This window comes from Colius striatus, chromosome 12, assembly GCF_028858725.1.
Source record: "Colius striatus isolate bColStr4 chromosome 12, bColStr4.1.hap1, whole genome shotgun sequence".
NCBI lineage: Eukaryota > Metazoa > Chordata > Aves > Coliiformes > Coliidae > Colius > Colius striatus.
Window position 1 is genome coordinate 14931783 of NC_084770.1, and position 20944 is coordinate 14952726.

General features: G+C 39.8%; 1 protein-coding gene across 1 annotated transcript in view; it reads left to right on the forward strand.

The window, feature by feature from the left end:
- The window catches only part of MCF2L2 (MCF.2 cell line derived transforming sequence-like 2), a 135149-nt gene that overhangs the window by 88827 nt on the left and 25378 nt on the right, over positions 1 to 20944 (forward strand). Inside the window, exons 16-21 of the mRNA XM_062006261.1 lie at positions 7205 to 7271; positions 8458 to 8573; positions 9835 to 9904; positions 14192 to 14284; positions 14771 to 14863; positions 18494 to 18619. Coding sequence (XP_061862245.1) covers positions 7205 to 7271; positions 8458 to 8573; positions 9835 to 9904; positions 14192 to 14284; positions 14771 to 14863; positions 18494 to 18619 — 565 coding nt within the window. The remainder of the gene's footprint in view (positions 1 to 7204; positions 7272 to 8457; positions 8574 to 9834; positions 9905 to 14191; positions 14285 to 14770; positions 14864 to 18493; positions 18620 to 20944) is intronic.

Consider the following 20944-nt stretch of genomic DNA (forward strand, 5'->3'; position numbering starts at 1 on the left):
TTGCCAAAGCAAAAATAATGTGCCCAAAGGAAACCAATGTGAAATCATACCTCTGGGAAATGTGATCTTAGTGTAACTAAGGCCACAATATTTTGTTAGAAATCCAGACCAATTATTGCAGAAAAGTGAGCTCATTCATGCATTTCAACTATTTCCCATATCAAGAAGTTTCTTTTGTTGGAGGAACATCTGACAACACCACTTCAGTAGTGTGTGATCTCTTGCTGACACAGCCACATCCCAATTCTGACAAGTTACAGTAGCAGCAAAGGCAGTGCCATACAGAGTGCTTTGCTGGATTAATGGTGCCTGAACACTCTCTGCTAGGAGAAAGGAAACTCCTTCTGCAGAGGCAAAGCTGACCTTACTCTCCTGATCACTGTTTCACATCAGGAAAGCTAGTGGGTCAGATATTATTTGGACTAGAATATCCTGCCTTTGGAAATTTCTAATTTGGTGTCTTTGTTTCTTTGGGGAAGGATTTTTTAGACTCCATGGAAGTCTTAGACCTTCAGGTCAGATGCTTAATCCCTCACTACCCGTGCTGAGACGGCCCACTTACTTGAGAATGATCCTGGCAGGGAGCTATCCTTGTGAGAGCTGCCCATAAACTTCAGCAACTTGGAGTCTGGTTTCTTTGAACTGCTACTATCTAAACCTCATGTTCTTGTAAAATGTCTCTGAAATGAAGGAACAGTGGAGTATGGAAGATCTGCCTCTGGCTTTACCTGACACATCCCAGTTACACCTATCTTTCTTCACTTTCCAGTCACCAAGGGGTGTGTTTGGGATCCTCCTGGTAATCAGAGTGCTGAGTCCAAAGTCGAGGCTGCAATCTGTTTCTGAAATTACCTTTGAATCCACAGACACTACAATGAGCCTTTTTATAGGATGCAAGTGCTCATTGTAAGTAAGTACTGGCCAAACCATGAGCAATCCCTTAGCACCACAGGCAAGATTTCAAGTGGTCTCTCCTGGCTTCACTTCCTATTTTTATGTTTCTCTATGAAGGGGAAAATAAGTACAAAAGCAATTGGGAAGGGGCAGGTACATCAGTATTGTGTCTGCTCCTAACTCCCAAGGGTGAAGTCTGCTGATTTAGGCTAGTGAGCAGTGAGTGTGACAGCACTGGAGGCTGGAGAACAGCCCTTGGAAGCTGATAGAAATCTGCATGAAGCTTTGCTATGTAGTTTGGACATTGACACAGGAAAAAAGAGAGACCGAAGGATCTGTGAGTTCAGTTTAAAACTCTAAATACAGTACAGGCCCGTACCTCTGGTGTGCCATTGATTAGCTTATATTCTTAAATTTTTCTTACAGGCTTTTTCATTCCTTCACTGTTTCACCTTGCCCTGGTTTCAGTTGGGAAATAGTTAATTCTTTTCCTGTTAGCTGGTATGGGGCTGTGTTTTGGATTTAGTAGGAGAATACTGTTGATAACACACTGATGTTTTCAGTTGTTGCTAAGTAGTGTTTATACTAAGTCAAGGATTTTTTAGCTTCTCATGCTCTGCCAACAAGAAAGCTGGAGGGGCAAAAGAAGCCGAGAAGGGCCACAGCCAGGACAGTTTAGCCAAACTGACCACAGGGCTATTCCATACTAAATGACATCCTGCTTAGTATAGGAACTGGGAGGGAGTTTACTAGGAGAGGTTGATTGCTGCTCAGGGACTAGTTCAGCATTGGTTTGCAGGTGCTGAGCAGTTGCATTGTGCAGCACTTGTCTTTCTTGGGTTATATTTCACTCTTATCTTCTGTTTCATTACAAAAACACCACCACTACCATCACCACCATGACAACAGTAACTTTTTCAATTATGATACTGTTCTGTCTCAACTCCTGAGTTTTACTTATTTTCCATTCTCCTCTCCCTCTCCTCTCCCTCCCACAGGCGGGCTACCAAGCTAGGAAAGGATTTGGAGCACGTCTCCTATGAGGAATGGCTGAGGGATCTGAGGCTGTTTAGCCTGGAGACAAGAAGGCTCAGGGGAGACCTTATTGCTCTCTACAACTACCTGAAAGGAAGTTATGGCAAGGCAGCGGTTTGTCTGTTCTCCCTAGTAATAAGCAATAAAGCAAGAGGAAATGGCCTCAAGTTGCAGCAGGCGAGGTTCAGGCTGGATCTGAGGAGGAATTTCTTTGCTAAAGGACTGTCAGGCATTGGAACGGGCTGCCCAGGAAGTGGGCAATGTATGTTAGCATTTGCAATATTTCTTTTGTTCAAATGTTGGACATTATAAAGAGGACTTACAATGTAGCTGGTTACCAGAATGACTACACATGTTTGTTGAGACCATATAAGAGAAAATGGCAGCTGGAAAAACTGCCTGGGACAATAGCACTGTCAATTGCTGCAACAACACTCGCAGCAGGTGTGTGCTGTTAACCTTGCTGTCCCATGACATCCCAGCAGAGATGGACATTTCACGTGGGACTTTTAAGCCTCAAGAGGAAAAGACTGAGCAATGCTTATCAATACCTAAAAGACAAGTGTTGAGAGGATGGGACCAGTCTTTTTTTCTGTGGTGCCCAGTGACAGGACTAGGGGTAACGTGTACAAGCTGGGACACAGAAAGTTCCACTGGAACATGTGGAGAAACTTCTTTGGTGTTGAGGTAAGGGAGCCCTGACACAGGCTGCCCAGGGAGAGTGTGAAGTCTCCTCTGGAGGCTTCCAAACCCACCTGGATATGTTCCTGTGCCCCTTGATTGAGAGAAACTTGCTTTAGCAGATGTTGAACTGGATGAGCTCTACAATCCCCGCCATTCTGTGATTTCACTCCTCATGGCTTTGTGTAAATCAGACTATGTCACTGCCAGTTTTTTAAGCCATTAGACTATCTCAAATGCCATTAAATCTTTTGTGTCATATAATGAGCTCTCTACTTCATCATTTACCAAGCTCGCATGCTCACACAGTGTCTCATTTATACCCTCTTCATGCCTTCCCCTTCGGCAACAAGACACATTTATGTAGCTCTTTAATTTACTGTTCTTAAATTACCTCTTTGTCAGGACAATTTAATGTCTGTGGAAGGTCCTTGTCCAGTGTACAGATTTATATTGTTAACAGTTTGACAAGAGAGTGATTCATGTGCAACAACCTTTAATGTTTGAGATTTTGCTGCTGTGGATATTATTTGGAGGGCAATTCAGGTAAATTACTCTGGGAGCACTGTTGCTAAGGAAGGATCATTCCTGATTGGTTTGTGCTGAGCGTTTCTGGTAATTACTGTAACACTGACCATGTTAGAGAAGAAACACAGAATAACACTTGCAAAATAATAGTGTTGTGATCATGTAAAAAACCATCTGAAAACTGTGAGATGGGCACAGATAGAAAGATGGAGGGATTATATCATGGAAAATTTTCAAACAGTGTCAGCGAATAGAACTTGCACCAACCAGCTCTTTGCAGAAGCATGGCAAGCATTCTGCTTTGGGGACAGTGAGAGGCTTAAACATACAGCTCTTGTGTTCCAAGAAGGAAATCCCAGAGTTCTACCTGGCTATGGGTACTAGGAAACGTGTACAAAACAGCTCTAAAGCACGTGTGTGGAGTCTGACAGAATGTTGGATGTTTGGTCAAATTCTTCTGTTTTTTTCATGTGGACACAATTTGTGGTTGGAAAAACACAACAGTTAATACCAAAAATCCCACCAAAAAAACCTGAGCAGTGAAAGCAAATCCTGCTGTCTCACTGTGGAGAAAGACTGGAAAATGATAAAGTGGCTAACACCACCTTTACAAGGAGTGAGTTAGTTAGACATGTTTGTCGTAACACTTAAAAAACAAAGGAACCAAGAATATAAACATCCTTTGGATCTGAAGAGTGCTAAAAGTGAAAATATTTCTGTGTATCTTTACAAAGACCATAGCTGTGTGTACAGATAGGCTGTATGCACAGTTTCCATGGCCACACTCATGCCCATGCAAATATGAAGTTTACATAGGAAATTATACTTGCAGCTGTTTGTTTTATTGTATCTACTCTTGGCTGCCTACCTGGACATCTCAATCTCTCATTTTTAGTACTGAAGGTGACAAATGTAATTTAAACTACTTATTCTGAAGTAGTGACCACCAAACATCTGTCTTATTCAGTTTCTGCCACTAGAATTTGTGTTCTGTCTTGATAACCATTAGTCTTGAGCTTGATGAGGTATCTTAGTTCAGTTTGATAACCAGCCTAAGTTTTTAACTCCAGAAACAAGTTGTATATTGTCCTTAGGATTTCTTTTCAGTGTTGCAAGTGCTAGCGATGTTAAAACTGTAGCAATCTGCTTGTCCTCCTTTGTATCTGGTCCATGCAGTAACTTCAATAGCTATTAAAAGGAAAGGCATATTTAAATGTTTATTTCAGTCAGCTGTAAAGGCAGGTGCTAATGTTTGTAAGATATATTTTTTGACAATCAACCCCTTAGGCCATTGACTGTGCAATTTTCATGAAGGTGCATTAAAGTGGCATACATATGTATCTTATGAGGAGTAATGTAGTACTTTGAGTGTACCTCTAATGTATTTTCCAGCTCAAAGGTGTAAAAATTCAGGGAACTGTGGACAAAGTCCTGGGTTAAAGTTCAACACGTCCCGACTTTATGAGATCATGTACTGTAGTACCCTTTTGCACCTGTGTTTGTTCAATAGTGTTGCTTAGTCAGGAAGAGTGATAGAATTTCTTCCCTATTGCTAGATGCAGCTTCCTTGTGCATAACTATCTCAATTTGAGATCAATGTGGAGGCCAGCTGGTTGGAGTCAGTACTCCCAATGTCTGCAGGTACAGCTTTGATCTATTTTCCTATCCTGCAATTTTGTCTTTACTCAAGGCATTAAGACACCTATCAAATATTAGTTATTTTATAGCAAAATTTGAAATGTTATGGATCAGTTGAAGGTAAGATCTAGTATTCCTGGTATTTAGAATGCTTCTCAAGCAGTGGTCCATAAAGCAATAATACCTCTGAGATCAGAGTAAGTGGTCCTCACCATATTGCCTTGAAAAGGACTGAATAAATCTGAAGCAAATCAATGAATCTGTAAAGTTTTAGTCAGGGCTTTTGCATTTCAAGCTGCTTGAGTATTTGACTTTCAAATGCCTGGCCAAACCATTTAAAGGAGGCTTCATCAGAAGCAGGATTGATTTATTCATCTCAAAAGGGACATCCTAAAAATATGTGCAGAAGGAAAAGATAATAAAATCATTTGAGTTGGAAGGGGCCTTAAAGATCATCTCTTTCCAACCCCCCAGCCATGGGCAGGGACACCTTCTACTTCAGCAGGTTGCTCAGAGCCCCATCCAACCTGGCTTTGAACACTTCCAGGGATGGTCAGCCACAACCTTTCTGGGCAACCTGTGTCAGTCACCACCATCATAGAGGATTTCTCTCTAGTGCCTAATCTTAATTTCTCCTCTTTCAATTTTAAGCCATTATCCCTCATCCTATCACTACCTGACCTTGTAAAAAAATCCTTCTCCAGCTTTCTCATAGGTCCCTTTAGGTCCTAGAAGGCTGCTATAAGTTCTACCCAGAGCCTTCTCTTCTTCTGGCTGAACAATCTCAACTCTCTCATAAAAGAGACCCTTTGATCATCGTCGTGGTCTTCCTGTGGACTCACTCCAACAGCTCCATGTCCTCCTTATGTTGGAGACCCCCAAGCTAGAAGCAGTACCTCAAGTGGTGTTTCCTTACAGTGAATGCAACAGTATAAACGTGGTTCATGATATAAGGCCTTAGTGGGATGTGGATGTTTACATGACTGTTGTGTGATATATAAAAAACAGGTAACCAGACATAGGCAGACCAAACTATGCAGCAGAAATGACAGAAGTGACTTTCTAGTCTCTGTATTTTCCTCTAGAAAGCAGCCTTGAGATGCATCAAGCTTCTGGCACTATGGAGCAGAGGAGCAGTTTTCTGTCTTCTCCAGTCTCTTGGAGCATTTTCGACCAAAATACTAGAAATATGTATTTTTGCCAAAAAACACCCATGGTTTCTGTAACATTTACTCTGCAGGCTACCCTCCCAGTACACCATGATGCCTGGCCAGTAGCAGGCTAGGCAAGTCCATTTCCAGGGGAAAATCTGGGATCAATGGTACTGATTGTATGTGTAAAGTAGCAGGTAGCTCCTGAGGAACAGGAGTTTCCAAGCATAAAATATTTTTCTTCTTTCTGGTCAGCACTGATTTCATCCTTTCCCTAACACATGTAAGGGAGATAGTGGACAAATGCATGTGCTGGTATTGATGCCAGTAGATGCCTAGACTTTACTAGCCTTAGGTTATATGCTGCTTATATGCTCCAATTCCTCTAGACATTACTTTCTAGTGTCCCTCTGGTGATCTCTGTTTGCTTGATGTAGCTATCTGGTTACAGATTCTCGTGAAGCATGGACCAGGAAAGGAACACTGGGCATTGGTCCTATTCTACTTGGAGAAACTGCTCAAACCTCTGGAAAAACTACCCTGAAAACTTTGTTCATAAGTGTATTAAAGATGATGCTTTCTTGAGAATCTGGGACAACTGATGCATAAAAAAAAGAGAGGGATTTAATGCAATTTGAATTTAAAATCTAATTAGTTATTTGTCCAAAAGTGAATTGACTACATTTATGCTTCTGGGAAATAAATCAGACGTCTTCAAGATACGTGTCTTCAAGTTACCCAAGAGTATTAAACTAATATTAGAAATGAAAAGTCCAAAAGAAAGTATAAATATTTTACTGTGATTTACTTTCATGTTTTCAGACTTCTGACATCATCCTGTTGCCTATTTTTGCAGTGTATTGAAGAAAGGAAGCCTAATCACCAATTTTGTTTGTTTTATAGAAGAAAGCCAAACAGAAATGTAACATAGACTTGGGAAATATAATCCCCTCTTACTGAGTACTGTTAGTTGTTATTACTAGATGTGGAAACCTTTTTTCTTTGCTTTCTGGGACATTTTTAATCTTTTAATTCAGATTTGTAGGTATAAAAATGACAGAAGCAATTGAGATGAAGTTTTAAGTGAGCTGAAATAGTCCAAGGGCCTTCAAAGATTATCAGCAATATTGAAGTATGGAGAAATGACCTTCAGAGGAGTTTTTTGTTTAGTCAGAGACATAAAAAGAAATATGCAAGGAATACTTTTTTTTCTTTCGTGTGTGCTTTGTTGAACTCTTGGCAAATGATGTTAACTCTCCACCTTTCTTGTCTTTTAGCCACATAATCAATGAGCTGATAGAAACAGAACGGGTTTATGTAGAAGAACTTCAAAGCATAATAGAGGTAAGAAGCTGTTCTGAAATAGCTTCTGATGCTTAACCTCAAAGTCATCTCTGTGGGTGCACATCCTTCATGGGCTGAGCACTCTCACCTCCTGTATTTAGAGTACACAGGCTCTGTTAGCAAGATAGCTCAGCCTTGGAGATGGAAAATGAGATGGTTGTTTTGAACTTCTTTCCTCGGGGCTTAAAGGAAGAGGCACTTTTTCTGACCTCAGACTGCAGAATAATAGAAGTTGCATGGTTCTCAAAGTTATAGACAGAGGAACAGAGGAACAGTTAATAATGTGCCTTTTCAAAGGATCACCTATAAGCCTCAGAAACATCACTCTTGATTTCCATGGGGCCAGGCCTTAAATTTCTGTGAATGTAGATTTGGAAAATAACTGAGAAAAAGAAAGGTCCCCTTGTCTCTCTTGTTTATTGTCCCACGTAGTGTCTGAATGCAAAAAAAGAGCAGCTCACACTTCAGATAGACCTTTTGAGCTTTTGAAACTGGTAGGACACCAGCGTACTCTGTGTGTGTGGAGCCTGAGGTCCCTAGTCTTTGGGAGGATGGAGGCTGAGCAGGGCTCAATTGTGGTTGTATTTGGGTGGGACTTGAAGAACTGAGTAGTTTCTTTTTACAAACATGTGGTTGCTTCTTTAATGAATTTGATCTGTGGGAGCTGACAGCTCTGAGAATTGATAAATTACTCTTGAGTTTAAAATCTGCACTTGGAATGTTCTTCTCTCAAAGTTTTTATTAAAGAAACACAATCCAGTTTCTACAAGAAACAACTGAAAAATCCAGCCAAATACCACAGTTTGACAGCTATATCCAAACTAATCCTTTTGCAATGAAGCAGTGTAGCAGAAAGATATGTGTCTAGCAGACTTCACAGTTTCCATCCTTACATGACCAAGATGGCTTTTGAATCCTAGAGACATCATTTCATGTTTTCTGCCGATCCAGTAATCTGTCCATTTGTGGGTAAAAATGCATTTGCACAGCTATCAGGTAGAAGCTCTGGGAAAAATTAGATTCATCAGAAATTCCTGGAAGCAACAAAGAAGCAGGCATAGGAGAAGCCTTTGTGTGCTCTGTTGAGAACAAAAGCACATAGACTTTGGGGCATTTCAGTGTCTCAGACACAGTACTTATTCCCTGGTAAAAACAGACTGGTTTTCTTTTCCACTCTTCTCTACAGGGATATGCTTCAGAAATGGATAATCCCAGTTTAGTACATCTGATTCCATCTGCACTCCAGAACAAGAAGGAAATTCTTTTTGGGAACCTTCCAGAAATCTACGATTTCCACAACAGGCAAGTGGGAACTGGCGGTTGTCCTGTGCCCTCGGGTGCTACTGTCATTTCTGCTCCCTTTATGTGGGGTGCTTTGTCATATTCACATATATGCAGGCAGGAAAAATCATCCTCCCTTTGTCTCCGTGTGTGTCCCATAAAGTCCATGTGTGGAGAATGCCTCCAAGATCATCTACTTGGTTTGTTTTGTGAAAGATTATACCGTTTTATACATTTACTAGTGATTCCCCCTGGTATTATCCATTTTGAATGTCTCTCGTGGTGAGTATTTTACCTTGGTACACTATTAGATATCACAGGACTAAATCCTGATGTTCTTTCTCTGGCAACACTCCTCTATGAGAAAGTTTTCTTACTGTTGAGTGTATTTGTCTTATATTTTTGTTATCATGTCAGAAGACATGATATATTTGATAGCATATTTCTTACAGAATTGTATCCTTCACATAATCATAAACCTTTCCAGAAGCCTTGTCCACACTGTACACAAGGTGATATGGTGCCCACAACTACCAATAATGAACATGATTAACCTAATTTTGAGCGTCTTTCTAAACACAAAGCTTAGGGCTTCTTCTATAGATTTCCTGCTTTTCCTAGCCTTGATTAAGTAAAACTGGCCATAGAACAAAGTGAGAATTTAGTTATTTTGGATGGTAGTTGCCCATAAGATGTAGCAACAAACAGCTGAACAAAATAAATTTTAAAAATCCCTCTTCTGCAAGTTTAAATATTATGCCAGAGAAATTGATACATAATAGGAAAAAATATTTGAAATACTGTGTCTTCCATTTGCAGAATGACATTCCTCTCCCTTTGCAAGCCTGTTATTTTTTTCCCTAAAGGCTTAGTGCATTGACTGCCACTGCAGAAGCCTTTAGACTACATCTCATATTTTCACAGCAACTACATCTGACAGAGCTTTTCTGTCATTTCTTACTGCTATGAAAAATCCTCATAACCAAATGGGAGGAAAGTGTTTGGGCTACGTATTAGAAACATATCTCAACAACCAGAGGAACCAGATGTATCAGATGCTTGTGAGCAGATGAAAACATGATAATATTGGTGATTCAGGTAATCAGCTGTGAACCACGTCTCATTTTCCTAATATATGTATATTTCTTTGTGGGTCAGAATTGTTACCTTCCCCCATGAATCCTCTCAGCACAGAAACGTAGGTATTAAGCTGGACTTACACAGAAGCTAGTACTCAGCGTGAGATGTTACATTACTGTTTGCTTTCCTTCCTTTCTTTCAGGATTTTCCTTAAGGAGATAGAACATTGCATTGAAAACCCTGAGCTCCTTGCTCGATGCTTTTTGAAAAGAGTAAGTAAATCCTTTTGCAGGCTTATATGAATAAATATGGTCATATCACACAGTTTTTACTCCTGTCCTTTCACTCTGATTGCTTTTGTGAATGAGGAAAATTCACATAAGCAGATATGCCCAAATTAAGCCACAGTTAACAAATGTGTATTCCAAAATCTGGAGTGATTTACTGATGAGAAGAGATCTGTTAACCAGTGGGTTTTTTTTAACAAAAAAGATAAAGAATTGTGATGGAAATGTGTACTGTGCCTTTCATACCAGACAAATCTGTACCAGCAGTCTGATGTGTCCCAGGCACCACCCTACTGTAAATATGCAGAGAACCATATCACACCAGATTGCTCTAAGGGCAGACAGGACATCCTGTTTGTGCCTTATCTCTTTTCTCTCCACCATTCAGGAGACTTAGTCCCCTAGAACGTGTCCAGCAGAGTATATCACCTTCCTTGCCTGGTGAAACCACACCAGCTCCGTAAGACTCTGTGAGGTCAAGTCCTTTGCTTGTTTGTGTAATCCAACAAGCAAGTGGGATTCTCCCCTCTTGTATGAAGTGGTAAGGGTTAATTGTTTGTTTAAAAGTAGTGAGCTCAGTTTATGAGAGAGCCCAAAGCCCACAGGCAGTGGTGGCTTTGGCCAGATGCATGTGTCTTTGCCTGCTGTGACTCTCAATGCCCAAGTTTCACAACACTGAGAGCTCCCAGGCATGTCCCATCCTCACCCCTAGTTCACATGGCTGTTAGTGCTGTTCCTTGTTACATAACAAAAGGTGCTTGTTCATATAGCACCAGTTCAGAGGCCCTGCTAATAAGAAAAAAAATGGTTTGGTGGTTTGCTACCATTTTCATAGTCTGACAAAACTGCTTGAATAAGACTCAGTGTTTTGCATGGGAAAAGGAAAAGACATGAGAAATAGGAAAATCTATCCACTGTAGTCAAAGGTACCATCCGCTTCTACTGTATGTTACATCTAGCATTTGCTGCTTTTCCAGCATTTTCCAGCTTTTCCATGTAAAACCTTTTTGGGTTTTTTTTTTGTTAGGCAACATACTGTAAAAAATACAGATAGATTTGGATGAAACAGTTCTCAGAGATGCTGAGCCCTACCACATCTCTAAGGTTTCAATGGGGGATTATGAGCGTGTGATACTTCCAAAGGGTATGCCTTACAAACAGGTCAGGCTGAGGAGCAGCATAGAATCATAGAATGGTAGGGGTTGGAAGGGACCTTTAGAGATCATCTAGTCCACCTCCCCTGCAGAAGCAGGTTTACCAGTCCACTGAGTTATTTTCTGTTTAACAGCAAAGCATTTAGAGCTTGAGTAATTGACACTACTAAGGAACATGTTGTTTTCCTAAGATTCAGATACAGAGCAGGAAAATACTGTGGTGAAATCGTTATGCAAAATAGGATAAACAGTCTTTAAAGAGTGCAGACCTTCAAAATCCAAGAAGCATAAAATAGTCTATATCTTGCAAACATCCCTGAATCTGGAGCTAAAGAGAAATTTTTGGTAGAGGTTTGATCTTGTAATTGTGTAGAAAGTTCAGATTCCATGTTTGAATACTGCAGCTTATGTCTCTTTCTGTAAAAACAGCCACAGAGCCTGATTCTCCTCACTGTTCTACTGAGATGAAATCAGCAGCACTAAAGCTATGGTTCAGGTGTGATGTGAAAGAAAATCCATTCCTCTGTCACCTTTGCATTTTGCTTTCTGTGGCCTGGTCAAAACAACACTAAACCTATGGAGTGAGAGGTTAAAACAGGCATTTACTTTCTTCCTATTTCAAATTTCGCGCTAAGAAAGTGAAAGCTTGTCATGAGATGTCTCTGCTCACACAGTAGCACCTTTCATTTCAAGAACTCGCCCTTATATTCTGTTTTTAGAAGAAGCCACATGAAATCCAGAAATTTGTTGTTGCTATTGGACTGCCTTTATGAGGCACAAACAAAAGCCTGGTTGTGTGTTTGTGTTCCCCACGATTTGGCAGCTTTCTGCGTCTTCCTGCTGAGCAGAGGCTTCTGGCGTGCTCTGTGAGTTATGACTGTGCTTGCTTTGGCACAGGGGAAACTGAAACAGCTGCTCTTCAAGGTGATGCCACATTCTGGGAGGAAACTTGCATTATTGCAGATTCACTTCTCCACTTCTTCTTCTTTTTATGGGTCTAATCAAAACATCATGGTGGGCCTGTGATTAGAAACAGACCAATTTTTAGAGTCATACTTCAAGAAAATTACCCTGTCTGATCACACAGACTTTTCAGTCCTGATTCCAGCCAGAGTTGCTTGAAAGCGTCCTGAGAACTGCACCCTGGGGCCCAAGTCCCTCCATTCCCTGCCAGTCATCCCCCTGCCATGTTCCCACACACTCTCCCACCTCCACTGTGTTCCCACACGCTCTCCTGCCTCCACCAGTGCCACCTGTGCCACCAGTGCTGTCACTGTGGGCATGAACCCTTCTTCTCAGATGATGGCAGAAAATCTGTGGTATCTCAGTCTATTTCTGCTCTCTGACTTCTCTCCTGAGAGACAGTAGCAGAATCAGGTAGAAGATGAGCCATAAATGGCCCTCTTGTCCTTTCTCCCACCTTGCCTGGCCTTGTTAGGGCATGATCTTTATATGAACTAAATGACAAATAAGCCAGCTCAACTTTGCCCACCTGACAGCTATTATACCATTACCAAGACACTCAACCTTACTTAAAGGTCTGCATGGCAAGGACTACACAGATGCTCAAAGAGGGAATATGTGCCAAATGCCTTGCAGGAGGGGCCTTCTAGTGCTTTGTCAGCAACTGATCTGCTGGACATGGGGCTGGGAAGAAGGGAAGATTACTAAACCAAGGCAAGGATGTCCAGGAAGAAACCAAAGGTGTGTCAGATTGCTTCCCAACATGTGTCAGGTGAGGTGCCTGGCAGAAGTGACTTAGTGTGGATACTGCTGTTTACTTATTCACATGGCTAAGCCTGGAAAAAGATAATAATTAAACAGAGCCAGCACTTGGGACATTTGGTCATCAGGGAGAATTAAACATTTAGTAAAGGAAGTTATCTGTCAAAGGACTGCAGCAGCTGAACAGAAACCTGTGGGTTGGATTCAAATGGCTAAATTCTAATCTAAAGCAAAACTTATTCATGAACCAGCAGACAACAATGATAATTGGCACTGTTCATATATGCCTGTGATGGGTTGGCCCTGGCTGGATTGCACTCCTCTTTGAGTTGCAGTGCAAGTTTTTGTGTTGGATAATCCTTAATGCAATAAAGTGTTTCATGGCATAGCTCTGCTTTCACGTCTGATTCATCAGGGTGACACTAGTATAGCTCTATAGAGGAAAACAGCAACAATATTGATTTCTTTGAGTAACTCTATGCAAAAGAAAACACTTTATTTCAGTGTCTAGGCACTGATTAGAGGGCTGAAAGCACAGAGGCAAGAGCCAAATCTCCTGAGATTTGTTTTTGGCATGATCTTTGGTTCACTTAGGTCACGTCCACCAGGATAGGTGCAGACAAAGATAGGAAGCTCCCAGATGGCCTGACACAACCAGCCTTGCTCCCGAACCCTTATGGCACTAGAGTTACTGAGCTGAGAACTCTGCCTATCTGTATCCACTCATATTGTACTGCGAGCTAGAAGTACAGCTCTCAAAGCTTTTACAGAGATTGCCTTTGTTGTCACTGAAGTCAGTGAGATTTTTGGTATGGACATCAGTGAGAACACCTGGAGTGTAGTCAAGGGTAAACACAGGTCAAGTGAATCCACCAACTTCTAATTTGGATCGGATGGAGTTAAAGTATTGCCTAGTCTGGGATAGCAACAAGATAAGCTCTCTGTTTTTCAAATCACTCTTGTACTACTGAGGGCTGACACTGTTTTCAAAGTGTTTTGAACATGTAAATCTAGCTAAGTGGTGAGCATTGTTAGCAATTTCTAGTCTATACCAGTATTGTTAACAAAATTTACACTTTTTTTGTTGTAAATTTTCAAACACTCTATTTCTGTCCCTGGAAGATAACAGTTCTGCAATTAGATTCTGTGTCTTCTGGTTTGCAGTCTCTTTGCTTTTTGCAAAAATGGAGAAAATAAACCTCACATTCAGGTATATTTAACCTTACAGGAGTAAAAAACAAGTTTGGTAGCTTCTGAGTGTTTTTAAATACAGTTATTCCCATGTATTAATTACTTCATGTATTAGGATGGAAGGTAAGAAAAAGGGTAGCTCAAAGCAGATGCTCTGTGGATTCTTTTATCTTACCTTACTTCAACTTTCCTTTTCTTGCAGAAAGAGGACCTCCAAATATATGAAAAATACTGTCAGAACAAGCCAAGATCGGAAGCTCTCTGGAGACAATGTGGAGACAGCATCTTTTTTCAGGTGGAATTTTGTTGCAGACTATCAGTGCAAGACCATCAAAGCTCATTTTCCTTCTGTGTTTCTTCTTTCTTTAGAAAACTTAGAGCAATATACAGACTTTTCTGCATGCTTCTTATACTGATGACAGGTGCTCAGTGTACAGGAGACTAGGTACGTAGAGCGGTAGGTAGATTTCCTGGACAGAAGCCTGACTCTTATATACCCAAACCAAAGAAGTGCTGGCTTCTTTTCAAACCCCAGATGACTGCAAAGTCAGATGCAGGGCATGCCAGATTTCGACACAAAGTTGAACTTGTACATTATCTCATGTTTAGATATATTTTCACTATGGCATAAGTAACCTGGAAAATCCTCTGCAGAGAGAACAAATTTATCTCTCAATTAATTTACAGACATAATCTTCAAATTACCAAATGATAACGATCTCGGTGTCTTGCCTTTGTTTCAAGAAGCATCTGTATTTTTCTTCCCTGTTGTCTCTCACAGGAATGTCAGCGTAAATTGGATCATAAGCTCTCACTAGATGCTTATCTCTTAAAGCCAGTCCAGAGAATCACCAAGTACCAGCTGCTGTTAAAGGTAGGTTCTCCCTGACAATGCAAAGAAGTCCAATGCATAGCTTGTTTTTACTTACGGAATTGCTTATCACTATTATTTTCTGAAGGACTACCTGGAAATAAATCCTCTCTCACTTCTTCAACAAGCACTTTTTAATGCTAAGCTGTACAATGCTATCAGACAGCCCAAGGAAGGACTTCTCTTTCAGAATAAGTACTGCTTTTATTTAGCATAACTTTTATACTGACAAAAGCAGTATATTTTTAATGTATACTGCTATATATAAAAAGTAAGGTATTTTATATAAAAAAAAAATTATGGCCTTGTTTATTGTTTTATTTCTCTTTAAAGAGAAACCGTATTTTTCTTTATTAGATCGGTGTCTTTCAGTTTGAAATCAGCAACTGATGCTTTAAATCCTGTCTCTGATATCTGTCCCTGTTTAACAAAACACTTTGAGCTCTCCGAGTCTGATATTTCCCACGGTTGTGACTCAAAACTTTCAGAGAAACCACTCCCTTTGGGTGCTTCTGTTTTAAAGATCCATCTAAGAACAAATTGCCTGTAACTTTTCCATGGGATGAACGTCCATCTTGACATGGTTGGAACTGTGAGTGGCCCATGCTTGAAATTCTGGTCTGAACTGTGCAACAGCAAATACATGCTCTCAAACCAATGACATTTTTTTAAGATGGTGCCTTAAATTTCTGTTGTCTTAGTTCTTAGAAATAATATTTACTGACTTGAGGGAAGGTCATGAAGGTGAATTACGTGCTATTCTCAAGCCTCCGGACTTAATGTATACTGTTACAAAATTTAGAGTGAAAATTGCACTGGAGATTTTGGGATGGAATTTTATTTGCTGATAGCTACTGGTCAAATTGTGCCAGTTTAAACTATGTGAGGATCTGTCTGGCTAATCACTTGAGCAGTATTTCTGTCACCTGTTTATTGACATTACACAAATCTGTAGAATCCAAATATTGAATGTGGATATTAACCAGGATGCAACTTCATGGATTCCAGTAGTTTTACATCAATGTAATCCAGAAGTAAATTTGGCTCTACTTTTTGAAACTATTCTGTGACAAGTGAGAAAAATGCCAAGGTCTTTAGAAGAGCAAGAGTAAATCAGATTCTACTTTTAATTTGCAATATGACTAAATAAAACCAAGATTAGATCAAGGAGTAACATTCTCAAGCAAAACAGGTTGCAGCCATTGGGGTTGAAGCTGGTCAGACCAGTTTTGTACTTAGCAACAACACATTGGCACCGAGGGACATTTACTTTGTCAGGGAGGGTGAGATCTGTGAAGATGGTGCACTCTTTTTCTGGCAGCAGGAGCATTTAAAAATGTAGAAAAATGGCAGGCAGGAAAAACTGGTATCAAACAAGTGCCTGGGAAGCTGCATGCTTTGAGTGGTTTAAATTCTGGGTCGTAATTATTGCAACCCACTGGTTTCAATCAATTTAGTTAACATTATAAAGCAGCAGGCCTACTATGCAAAGAGGGGATCCATTCTCATCTTAGAAAGGGTGTAACAGCTACTACAGCAATGCATCCTGCTTTTACCTTCTAGGCCCTAGTCGCTGAAGCGTTTGAAGAGAGACTAGTGCTGTTTGGGGTTTGCAAGAACTGTCTTTGCAGCTCTGTTTCTGTAAAACTAGAAGGCCTCAGCTTTTGGATTAAATGCTTTACAAACTCAAAATGAGACTGAAAATTATATAACCGAATGAAAACCATGTCAATGGCCACTTGCTGCAGGGGTCTAATTCTTAATATAATAAAGATTACTAAAGTTAGTTGAGTCTTGATTCATTCCTAGGTGTATTTCTGGAGCATAGTTTCTGTTGACATTGCAGTCAGCATAAGGAAACAAAAATAAACTCACTGTACAGTCCTTAGTGAGGTGTTATTGTTAGAAGAATTTGTTTCTTAGTTTCTTCACAGCTTGCATTCCTGAAAGTGAAAATTGCAAACACTTAATCCACTGGTACACGTATAGGACAAGGATATGTCAATGATGAATAAAACAGTTAGTTCATGATGAATTCTGTCACTGGGACTATTGTCTTATTAACAACCAATAAACTTATTCTTTCAGCTGATTAATGGATGCAGATTCCAGGCATCAAAATCACAAGTCATTATATGTGACAGTACTCAGCTGTCTTACTGCTTTTTTGTTCAGTTGTCTTACTTTTTCTTTTTAACGGTAGGAATCCTGATTGGCTTTGTTTTCAAATTCTGTGGTGTAGTCCTGGGATCTCCCAGCTGTTTTGACATGCGTTTTCAAGAGTGCACCAACCATATGTGGGTTTGTATGTGCTAACCTATTCTTCCCTAGAAGGTTTTAGCAAAGATATGGAGTCTGATTCTGATCCCAGGTGGATTCTCGATGGCATTAACTGTTTTCTATAAAATACAGCAGGAAAAAAACCAAACTGTGCATCTGAACCAGGTTCAGAGCTCCTCTGTAGGCAGACAAGTAAGAGGCAAGACAGCTATTTCTATTTAAAATGAAAATTTTAGTATCTTTTGGGTTTTGCATAAGTTATAACCATTAGTTAGAAGAGAATTAACTCCTGAGCTATGAATAGAACTTTTCAAGCAAAAGACATATACAGAAATAAGTCATCCTTATAAAGAACTGTATAAGGCTATGTGAGTAATTGCCCCTAAGTATTTGTAACTTTAAATAGGATCCTTGTATGTGAAATGATTGCAGAAATTGTGCCTTCAAAAGGTTTTTGTTTGTTTCCTTTTTTTGGGCACATGTTGTTTAATTTGTCCAGGACTTTGTCTCTTGTTCCTTGTGCAAGGGTTGGAGATTTGCCTTATTTCAAGCAGAATATAATGTTTAGCAAAAAAATAAATTATTAAAGGTCAACACTGGTCTTCAAAATTACTCTCTTTTAAAAAAAGGTTTTCAAATTTGCAAATGTGGGTCTGTAGATTGTAGTGCAGAGATAGCAAATAATAAGTGAGGAAGATTTATAGTAATCTGGCCTATTTCCGCCGTCCCAAAGGGAATAACAGCTGAAAAGCCTGTTTTATATAGTAAAGAAGCCTTATTTAAAGAAGAGACATTTGTGAGATGATTTGACCATAACTCTACAAGCATCTGCACAGGAAGACACTTCTTCCCATGTAGAATTTCTTTATCTGTTAATAGCTTGCTAAGACCTGATGACTGGAATGTCAAATTTGCCAAATTCAGACTAGAAATAAATCTAAATTTTTAACAGTGGTTGTAAGTATTTTGTGGAACAAATTGCAAAAGGAAATGGTGAATTCTCTAACACCTAAAATCATTACATTGAGTTTCTTTTCTAGTAGATGTTGAGTAAAAACACTGTATGTAATGCCATGACTTGAAAAAAGTTCATTGTAAATATGTCAGAATCGTCCTATCTCATCTTAAATGAACCCATAAAACTTGAAATAGTCCAAAAGGTCAAAATGTATGTTCTCAGTGACAATTCTAGTGAACGTCCCAGTTGGTTTTTCGTTTGTTTTGCTTGTTGGGTTTTTTTTCTCTATAATTCTGCTACTTTGACTATGCAGTGCAAACTTCAGGGAGGATGGTCTTAGGGTCACTTCTTGTCTAAGAAGTTTTCAAATAGTTTTCATATCTTTTTTTAAACAGGAAATGCTGAAGTGCAGTAAGAATTCAGAGGGTACTGCTGAATTGGAAGAAGCCCTGGCCACAGTGCTTGATATCATCAAATCAGTAAATGACTCCATGCACCAGGTTGCAATCACAGGATACGAGGTATTATTTGCTGTTGCTCTTACTCTGGTCTTGACCCATCCCATGTTTCTGTTATCAATGTCTATGCTGTGCCCACGGATGGTATGCCTTGCAAGAGCCTGTGCCACATTCTCCTGGTACCAAACCTACATGTCAACATATCAGTCACGTGGATGTGGGAGTGTGAATGGGAGGAAGAAGTGGGACAAATACAGTCCTCTGAGTAATCGCACCCAAAACTCATTTGTAGGTGAGAGGTAGCGAGTGTGACAGACATAAGAAATTTGCTGAAACCATGGTCATGCAATGCAAGTGTTTCCAAATCTTTTGCTCTTAGGGAGTAAAATTTGGCTTGCATTTAAAGTAGGCAATAGAATCCATCCTGGTGATGGGCAAACTCATTACTTGAAACGTGAAATTACAGCCATAATACTAATCGAAAGCCACAAATGTACATGTCTCTGCTGAAGCTCTATTGATGTCATACGACTTTCGAGAACTAGTGTCATCTACATAAACTGAATCCTTCAGTGAGAAGTGAAAGTGTTTGTCACATAAAGGAAAAAAAGGCCTTGTGAAAGGAGGCCTGAGGCTGATGTGGTTGCCCATTTTGAAATCACTGTCAGGTAAAAACATCATCAAGAAAACAATTGTACTGAGAAGCTGGTTTGAAAGAATTATTAGATCAGAGTGAAAGGATTTAGTCTGGACATCAGAGCAACAGTGATTTGTGCAGAAAGTGACTTCCTGAGAAAGTGCTGGAGTCTACATTGATTCTGTCTGGGTAGAAAGAGTTGTTCTGTGTTTTACAGGATGAAGTGGCTTCAAGAGTTCTAATTTCTGTAGTTCTCTTTTGTGCATCTGCATCTTACATAGCCGAGGAAACCACACCTTCTGTCAGCATTGTTTTCTAAATGAATTTAACTGCTTGCTTGGCTCTATGCCAGAGATCCACTGCTGTATATGCTTGGAGATGCTCCTGTGGGTTGTACATTACATTGGAAATGAGAATACAAGTTCTTATCTTACAGTAACTGTACTGGATTGAATCAAAGCAGTGTCCACCTTGTTGGATTAGTAAACACATCGACTAGCTGTAGTGCCTGTGGAACTGAGAAACCCCACAGGTCCTGAGCATAACTTAGGTCTCCTAAACCTGCTCAATTTAAGTAAGGCACATACCCTGCCCCAGCCTTCTAGACACTAAGGGCTACACCCCTTATGAACTGATCAGTGGGATCTTGTGCTGTATGTCTTTGCACTACTAGATTTAGATTAAGAATATAGCATGAAGTTTTCCTTTTTTTACATGAAGTTTTTGTTAGATTAGCAATATCTTATTGATATGCTTTCCATTTAGTTTTCATTTTTTCCAAGTTTTCTCAAGGCAATAGAAGCTGACTGTATTCAGATTTGTTGGCCAAACAGGATTAGTTAAGTGGTTTTTAATTTCTTCCACATACAAGGCCAAATCCAACATCTGACTGTTTCTGCCTTTGAAGTTGTTAAAGAATTCTTTAGTAATATTTCTTCTGACGGAGTAGAATCTTCATTGAGCAAATCTTAATTTCAGTAACACAAAAGAACACACTGGTCTTAAATGAAATATTTTATACTGTGTAATTGGGTGTAAAAAAGTATTGTCAGCTCTATGTTTTATTTCTCAGACATTCCCACTTGGAGGCAACATCTTCACCTTATAATCAACAGAACATACTAATGTTGAAAATAATGCAGCCATCTTATTCCCACAACTTATTATATGAAACACTCCTAGAAAAATTTGCTGCTAGGATTACTGTATTTATCAGTATTTGCTGAACTCCATTACTATATAGATGTTGCCGTTTCCTCTATCCACATATTGCTACAGTTTTTGATACTGAACTGTCCTATAAATGTTTGTGTTGGTGGTATCTGAGACAAGTATTTATATCAGTTGAAGTATTTATCCATCTGTGGTTCTCAGACAAGGGCTGTAACTCAGAAAGGTATAGTTTCTGCTTAGTTTCACTCTCAGGTACTTTTAGGGCTCCTTGGTGTATTTACTCCTTCTTTGCCCAAGGCTGTGCAGCATTGCATAGTTTGCAGATGGTGAATTCAGAAACTATTGACAAAGCTTTTAAAGACTATTTTGTAATGGGAGGGAATTACACACCTACTTACCTTTAGTAAGTCTAGGCACCAGTCTATATCTTCAGACATCTAAGTGTCTTTCAAGGTTTTGCCCAGAGATAGAAGCAGCTTGTGGAAAAGCAGAAACTGAATCTAGATCTTTCAGAGCCAAGGCCCTTGCTTGAACATCTGGATGGCACTGGGTCTTCACGCTGCCCTAGAGTCAAGAGT